This window comes from Crocuta crocuta, unplaced genomic scaffold (assembly GCF_008692635.1).
Source record: "Crocuta crocuta isolate KB4526 unplaced genomic scaffold, BGI_CrCroc_1.0 scaffold443, whole genome shotgun sequence".
Lineage (NCBI taxonomy): Eukaryota > Metazoa > Chordata > Mammalia > Carnivora > Hyaenidae > Crocuta > Crocuta crocuta.
The window spans coordinates 396065-404138 of NW_027529446.1; the positions used below are offsets into that span (position 1 = coordinate 396065).

The 8074-nt window shown below is 59.8% G+C and overlaps 1 protein-coding gene across 3 annotated transcripts; it reads right to left on the reverse strand.

Moving 5' to 3' along the window:
• Positions 1–6: 6 nt before the first annotated feature.
• On the reverse strand, positions 7–5309 carry R3HDM4 (R3H domain containing 4). 3 transcript variants are annotated; one of them, XM_077760631.1, is made up of 8 exons: positions 4291–5301; positions 3801–3925; positions 3294–3417; positions 2761–2846; positions 1081–1166; positions 943–998; positions 658–737; positions 90–150 (listed from the first exon to the last, which is right to left on the reverse strand). In XM_077760631.1, the coding sequence occupies exons 1-7, from the start codon at positions 4523–4525 to the stop codon at positions 688–690; spliced, it is 762 nt and encodes a 253-aa protein (XP_077616757.1). In that variant the 5' UTR covers positions 4526–5301; the 3' UTR covers positions 90–150; positions 658–687. The 3 variants fall into 3 exon arrangements, with proteins under 3 accessions (XP_077616756.1, XP_077616757.1, XP_077616759.1); XM_077760630.1 differs by lacking the exon at positions 658–737 and having other exon boundaries at positions 7–150; positions 4291–5298; XM_077760633.1 differs by lacking the exons at positions 90–150; positions 658–737; positions 943–998; positions 1081–1166 and adding an exon at positions 1176–1878 and having other exon boundaries at positions 4291–5309.
• Between the last annotated feature and the right edge of the window lie 2765 nt (positions 5310–8074).

The window sequence follows — 8074 nt, forward strand, 5'->3', positions numbered from 1 at the left end:
GGGGGGGGAGGGGGGGGTGGGGGGGCGCGGGGGGGTGGGGCGGCCATCAGCTGCGTTGCTCCAGGTATGCAGACAGGAGCAGCCCCGGTGGCAGGAAGTCCAGGTGACGATTGCTGACTTTCATCTGCCTCTTGCCTTCCAGGTCGGCACCTGCGAGGGGAAGGGAGCGCAAGGGTGAAGGCGGTGTGGGGGAAGGTCACACGAGGTCACCGCCTCCATCCCTGCGCTGGGACCCGCTGCTTCCTCCGCATCAGGGCTTGGGTGGCCCAGCCCCCACCCGCCCCCTCTCCACTACCTCCCTTCGCTCCCGAGTCCGAACCAGCCATGCGCACCCCGGAGCTCATTCGTCTCCTCCCCTCCTCCCCAGCTGGCCAGGGCCCCTCCTCCTCCGTTCAGGGCAAGGCCCGACTCCTGCGAGGAAGCACCCCAGCCCAACCCCTCTGTCTATGGGAACAAAGGGGAGGTAGCTTGGGAGGGGCCGGCCTGGGGTTGCTATGGGAACCATCTCCTCAGCAACTCCTGGCAAATGAGCAAGAAGGCGGGGCACCCAGAGGCAGCAAGGGTCCTGAGGACCCTCCCTGGGGGGCTGTGTCCTGAGAACACCCCCGAGGTACAAGTGGAGACACAGGCCCCAGGAGCAGGACTTGCTGAAGTCACCTGGGTGGCACAGTGGAGAGGGGCTGCCTCTCATCTCCGGGTCCGCGGATGCCCACGCAGGCCCCTCTCTCCCTGTGGCCCTGAGGATGCAGACCGAGGGGCATCACCCTGCGTGGAGCCAGGTGCACAGGGAGCTTCCAACGAACTCGAACACAACCCTTTTTCCATGCTGCCCCTCCTCCTCCAGAAGCCCCTTCCCAGGACCCTGACCCTGTGGGGGACTCTGGCCTTGGTGTCCCTGGGGTGCATCGGCCAGGAGGGGCCCCGTGAGCCGGCAGCACTTACTGGCTGAGATGAGGTCCATGTACTGGCAGATGGCGTGAAGCAGGAGCCTCTCGAAACTGGAGAGGAACGGAAGGTAAGTGGTGGAGACCCAGAGCCAGTCCCTTCCGGGGCGCACTGGGCTCACCCCTGCCCTGTCACCTGTTGTCTAGCATGGCCGTGTACACAGCCTGGGGAGACACGGAGAAGAACCTCAGCAGCCGCTCCTCCCAGGTCTCCAGAGTTTCCTGCAGGGGAAACAGGTGTAGGGGTGAGCCCAAGTATGAGGCTGGGGCCGAGCTGTCCACGCCCCATGCCCAGGCCAGTCTCTGGAGCCCAAAGGCTGGGTTCAAATGTGGCCTTTGAAGCACTTCTACAAATGGAAAGTACCCTCCCACCCTACTTCTTTCTCAGGAGGCTGTCACTTTCTATGTTCAGTGATTACAAGCTGACATATATTTGCTTTTGTGTATATTTTTAAAAAATGATACGTGCATCCACGTATCTTTATGTGTTTCAAAGATACATATTTAAGAAATACAGGTACCTTGGAGACTTTCATAGCAGCACATAAAGCTGGCTCGTGCATTGTTACGATTGTACAACGTTCTGCAATGACCACTACCTGTGCTGCTGAGTATGTGTGTGTCTTATTCCCTGTATAGGTTTTTAGCTTGCCTTTTATTTATTCTCTGTTTAAGCAAAGTTGGTTTTTAATTTTTGTCTTTGCAGAAAATTAGTTCTTGGGTTATTTTTTTCTTCTCCATTTGATTCATTTATTTGTGTTGTATTTATCTTTTCTCTTTCCTTAGGACTTTGAGTCAAATGTGTAGTTCATTTGTTTTCCTTCTTATTCTATTAACAGCGAAGGCATTTTCAGGTCTTGAAATTACCCCAGATGTTAAATGTGGACACCAGGCAGAGCGGTTTCCAGATAAAAGGAGCAAGATTACATGGGTCCTAAAGAGCAAACACGTGGAAGGTCACAGAGAAGGTATTCTTGAATGGAGGTTGCACAGTATGTTATTACACTCTGCTAGGCTGCATTCCTGCCAAAGCATGTTTTTATAGTCACTCAGGGTTCTAAGCTCTTGACCCACTCCCCAGGACATGAGCCTTTCGGAGTTCTTAACAGATAGCACTACATGTTTCAAGCCTGGCCTTGTCTTCATAGTCTCTTCTTTGAAGACATCCTCTTAGTTTTTGCAGTTTCGTCAACCATTTATTCACTCAGGAGTTTCCTGAGCTAGAGATGGAGTCATGGTCTTAGCAACTGGGGATATACATGGGAAACTGAAATAAAGAAGCCTGCTCGTATGTTTAATATTTGTTCTAGGTGTTCAATAAAAGTTGAAAAAGATAGGACCTGTTTTACTATATTTCTATACCTATGCGATCAAAGTTTTATTTAGAATTTACCTCTTGTATGACTATCTGGTATAAAAACAGGATGAGACATTTAAAACAAAGAAACAAACAAACAAATATGGCCTTTGACCTGCTGCATGGCGCTAGGTAGCCCTTTCCGAAGACACCAGGCACGGAGACGTCCCCGGGCTCCTGAACTCCTGCGCCTTCTGCCTGGTGAACTCCTACACATCCCGCATCACCGCCCCTGCCCCTCCCATCCTCGTGGAAGGCCCATTCCCAGCCCGGGTCCTGCATTCTGATCACACTGGCCTGTATACCACCTGTCCCCAAGACCACCTGCAGCGGGCCACAGACTACCCCTCACACCACCACCAATTGAGAAAGTAAGAAATAAAAGGTAATCAAAAAAAGAAAAAAACAAAACCAAAAAACAGGCAGGTGGAAGAAGATGAGGTTTGGCCTGGTATTCACCATGGGGATGCGGCTCCGCTTGAGGACAGTTCTCAGACGTCGGCTGATGCGCTGGAAGCACTCACGGGGTGTGTAGGCTGGGTCCTCTGCAAGGGTTCTGGGCGTGGGGCAGCTGCCGGAGCAAGGCCCTGGCCGGCCCCATACACCGGCTCCGCCCCACCTGTCCCGGCCCCGCCCCCACACCAGGCTCCTCCTCCCTGGCCCCGCCCCACCTGGCCCCGGGCCNTTCCCCTGTTCCGGGCCCCGCCCACCTGCCAGGCTCCTCCCCATCCCTGGCCCGCCTACACCCCGGCTCCTGCCCCTGTCCCGGGCACCGCCCACACGCCACGCCACGCCCCCCTGTCCCGGGCACCGCCCACACGCCACGCCCCTCCCCCTGTCCCGGGCACCGCCCACACGCCAAGCCCCGCCCCCTGTCCCGGGCACCGCCCACCCACCAGGCTCGCCTGGTACCTGGCCCACCCACACGTGAATCCGCTCGGTGTACACCCTCCTTATCTCTGGTCCCCCCAGCCTCCCGTCCAGGCCCGCACCTCTCCTTCGATCCTCGCCGCGGCCAGGGCCCCTCCTCCGAGCCTTGCTCTTGCCCTCATCTTCCAGGTAGCGGAGAACCCGCTCCTGCTCCTCCCCAGAGCGGTTCATGAAGTCATTCCAGACCTAGGAGAGAGGCGCGCGGCACCTCGGCGTCTGCAGCCCGGCTTCTCCAGAGGCACACAGAGGGCCACCAAGTGGGGACACACTCGCCCACTACAGGGTANTGGACCGAATATGCCCCCAGTGGAGTCCTTCCTTCCCAGTGATGGGCAGATGAACCGGGAGTGCTGGAAAGTTCTGGGGCACAGTGGGAGTTCTGGCTTGGCCTGGGACCCCGAGGGAAACAGAGAGAGTGTCCGTCGAGGAACCAGAGGGGGATGGGTGCAGGTGGGTGCTCCTGACCAAGGGACCAGCACAGGCCGTGTGTGGCAGTGGAAGTGGGAACAGAGAGGAGGCCGGTGTGGCCGGAGCAGAGGGAGGCAGCGAGGAGGGCACGGGGGCCCCACCTCCATGTAGGTCTCATTGCTGCAGGCCTCTGCGAAGACGCCGGGTGCTGCGGGGGGGGCCAGGTCCCCATCGTCCAGACCAGGTGTGCCCCCGTCTGTCTCCAGCAGGGTTAGGAGGTACTGGGCTAGATGGAAACAGACGGTCTCTGGGCTGGGGGGTGGCATTTGGGGCCCCCCAGTCTTAGAAACCCAAGGACCACGTTTCCTCCCCTGGCCTTTACGCTCCTGCTCACCCCGGTCTCCCCGCCTCCACGCTCCAGCTGTCTTTTCCAGAAGGCGCAGAAACCACCAGCCTCCACGTCTGGAACCCCTACTGCTCCCTGGCTAGTTGAACTCCTATACATCCTTTAAAACCTAAGCTCCAGTGCCCAGAGCTCACAGCCCAGAGCCAGCATTGCCGGCCCGGGGACAGACTCACGGTGAAAGCACAGACATGCCACTCTCGCCTGGGCCCTAGGAACCCCCAGGAGGTACCCCAGCCTCTGCTCACTGTTCTCTAGACGCTGGAGGCTCTTCCGCCCCTTGGCCTTGGGCACGAGGTCTGAGTTCCGCACAGCCTGGTTGATAAAGTGTTGCTTCCGCTTGGATGCTGACAGCCTCTTCACCTGGGAGCCAGCTAGGGTGGCGGGCAGGCAGCCCGGAAGGGGCCTGTGGGCCGGGGTTGGAGTGGGGAGGCCGGCCTCAGGCCCAACACAGGCCAGGAGCCCCAGGCAGAGCCCCACCATGGCCACTCCCGCTTGGTTTCCCTCAGCGACGGGAGCCCTAGACCCTTAAAGTCCCATTTTACTTCATGGTCCTGTCACCCAGGAGGCAGATTAGTAAATGGGCTCGGAGAGGAGAAGACACTGGCCTGACTTCACACGTCGGGTGGGTGGCCAAGAAAGGTTCCCAGGCTTCCAGATCTTAACTGCAAGCTGGTGGGACCCAGAGTCTCCAGGATTTGAACACCGCCCTCCTCTGGGAGCTTCTCAAGAAAGAGATTTTCGTTCTGGGAACTTGTAAAGTTTATTTATTTAAGCAATCTCTATACCCAACGTGGGGCTTGAACTCACACCCCTGAGATCCAGAGTCACGTGTTCTTCCGACTGGGCCAGGCGGGTGTCCCATCAAAAGCCTTGATTTAATGGAGCATCCCCAGGCCAGCAGCAGATAAACCAAGAAACAGCCCCCAGAAGCTCAAGGTGACGGCCTAGCCAATCTGCCTCACGTCCCTGGAGTCCCTCTGAAATGCGCCCCCCTCAGAACTAATCTGCTGTCCTCCAAGCAAATGGCATTAATGCAGAGATGGATTAGCAGCGTGACTAGGCCTCCCACGGGGGACCCACCGGCCAGCTGCAGACACAGGAGGAGGGGCGGGGGGGCGGGGCGCCAGATGGACACATCCCGGCGAGGAGTTCCGGCCTTCCATGTCAGCCCCTCACCCCCCAGACCACAGAGGGGATGGTCCCCGCTGGGCCCCCAAGCCCTCACGCTGCAGGGGCGGTGGTGGATTCTGACCCTCCCGAGTCCTACCTACCTCCCCCTGTAGACACAGGGCCTCCTCGCCACCCCTCCGGCAACATCACACACAGTCCCACCCGCAGGCCTGTGCCCCCCGCCCGGCGCGTGCTCCCCCAGCCTGCGAATGGCTCACGCGCTCATCTCCTCTGGCTCTGCTCCAGCCCCCCGTCAGGGAGACCCTGGCCCCCATGTAACACGGCATTGCCTCGTTGCTCTGACCACTGTAGCTCGCCCACCTCGTCCACTACACCTGAGTCCCCACGCAGACCCTCACCCACCACGCCTGGCACCCAGCAGGTGGTCCGAAAACTGACTGCCAGACCAGTTCTCAAAAAAATCCCCCAATTCCCAGACTGAGTAGAACCCAGAGTCCAAAATGCGCCCCAAGCTTTCCTGGTACCCAATGTTCCCAGGACACAAATTAAGAACAGAAGTGTAGCCTGTCCCCTCCAAGCCACCAGCAGGCTCTAGAAACCATGAAACTCCAGGACTGTGGTGGAGACAGGGTCAGGAACAGGCCAGCGCTCCTCGGGTCTACACACATACAAAGTGCGCCCAGCCTGAAGCACCTGTGCTCTACGGAATGGCCATCACACCTTGATCAAACCGCAGACAGGCGGACAGAGTCAGCACTCCGTGGGTAAGTTTCTGCCAAACCCCATGCTGCTGCCTGACGGATAAACACACACGCACACGTACCCATCCCCAGGAGCACACGGTAGAGGTACGGTTAGGGTCCTGGAATCTCAGCCCTGAGTTCGAATCCTGACTAGGGTGCTTCACTGTGGAACCCAGAGCCTTGGCTCACTCTCTGCAGAGTGAGAAGAGTGGATTGTTTGTGGGGCACCTGGATGGCTCAGTTGGTTAAGCATCTGACTCTTCACCTCGGCTCAGGCCCTGATCTCTGGGTATGAGTCAAGCCCCGTGTTGGGGCTTACNCTCAGGGCCGCGAGGGGCCAGGGCAGACACCCTCCTCCATCAGCCCAGCTGCAACTTGGTTTCTTCCTTTAATGGGGAGCTCACCCCTCCTCCTCACTGTTGTGAATATTCATTTTCACCATCACTAGCGTGCAGGAGGCTCGCGATATTATGTTGAGGCCCACGACACAAATTTGCAACTGAGGCACAAAGTCACTATCTCAAGAGCCCACAGTTTCGAAGAAGGCAGACGACACAGGGAGAGGTAAATCAAGTTGGCACAGAGCCAATGACCGTAAGGCTGGATCCAAGCTGAGCGCTGCCTCCCTGAGGCCCACCCCTGGCCCCAGGCCACCCGTGGCCTCCCCAGGGCCCCCGTGCCCACGTCTCCACCTTGGCAGCTGGACAGAGTCCAGAACGGCAGGCTGGTGGGACCGATAACAGCGTCCGCATCCGGGGGGACTTATCAGGAGGCGTCAGAGCAGGGCCCAGCCCTCAGGACGCGGGGCTCCGAGAAGTGGGGCTTCCCCGTCACCCCACGAGAGTGGCAGGGGCAGGATTGGAACCTGGTCTGAACAGGAGCGCCCCCGCTTGAACCATTCAGCCTCCTGCTTCCCTCGGGGCCCCNGACCCATCTGGGTCCTCCCCTGCTCCATCACCATGCATGGCTCCCCAGGACCCTCAGGGCAGGGCCCAGTTCCATCTTGGCCTGGCATCGGAAGCCCTGCCCTGCGCCAGGACCACAGGGGCCTGTCCTTGGCCACAGAGGCTTCTGGAGGCTCGCCGCCCTCCCGTGGGCCTCCTGCGCTCAGTTGAGCACTGGAAACTGAGTCTGCCACCAACTCGAGCTTGCGGACCTCAACCAAACTCCAGCAGGAGACAAGGAACGTGTGGCCTCTAGGGCCAAGTACAAGGCCCGGATCCCCACTCAGGAAGGAGCGGACAGACAGCCGGCCCGGGCGGGACGGGAACGGCAGCCCCCAGGCACCCGGCAAAGCAGATCAGTGACGGAGGCCGGGGGGAGGGGCACGTGGGAGCATAAAGGTGTCTACGCATCAGAAGTCAGTGCCTCGCCCGTCCCCTCTCCCTCACCTCCTCTGCTCCAGACCCAGGGGCCCCGCCACCCTGCCTCACCTGCGCCGTCCCCAACCCGCTGGCCCACCTACCCACTCACTGCTTACTCCGCACTTCCCGCAGCAACACCATGGGGTCGCCCTGTGTCCCCAGCACCTGCCTGGCACCACCTCACAGACGGGAAACCGGGGACCCAGACGGGGTGGCTCGGGCTTCCCGTACCCGACGGGCCTCCGGGAAGGTGAAAGCTGCCTGTGTCCAGAGAAGGTGGACAGGCCCAAGGTAGAAACAGCTGTTAGGTCTTGGGGGAGACCAGCCTCCCCCGTCTCCCCCGGTTCTGTCCCTACAGGGTCTGAAACGGGGCCTCCTGACAGCTGCTCTCCTGGGCCACAGCCACCTTCTCCGGCACCAGCCCCCTCCCCCAGGAGCAAGCAAGAGAGGAACCCAGCTCCGAAGCAGGAAACCAAGGGGGGAGGGCCGGGGCCGAGGTGACTCAGGCTGGGGCGGGCCGGGGCCCCAGCAGCGGCCACACCCTGGGGGACACACGGGGGTGCATCAGTGGCGCCCACCTGGCAGGCGACTGCCCACTGCTGGGTGGGTAAGTCCCCTTCAAAGGTCAGCACCCACACCTGTGGAGGCCCACATGGCGTCTGGGCAGCCCTGGGGGCAATCGTGACACCACCCTGAGGTGAGAACAAGCACCAGAACGAAGCAGGAACGACAGGGAATAACACGGGGTGGATGTGCCCCTTTGCTGGGCACCTCTGAGCGCAGGGTCACGG

Bases quoted from the DNA above. Each gene is read 5' to 3' on its own strand.
- R3HDM4 (XM_077760630.1), bottom strand. From the start codon at position 4,525: ATGGTGGGGCTCTGCCTGGGGCTCCTGGCCTGTGTTGGGCCTGAGGCC. The intron at 3,418-3,800 runs GTGGGGCCCCCG...CCTCTCTCCTAG, and splicing joins GCAATGAGACCTACATGGAG to GTCTGGAATGACTTCATGAA. The intron at 151-942 runs GTAAGTGCTGCC...TTCCCCTCGCAG, and splicing joins CATGGACCTCATCTCAGCCA to GTGCCGACCTGGAAGGCAAG.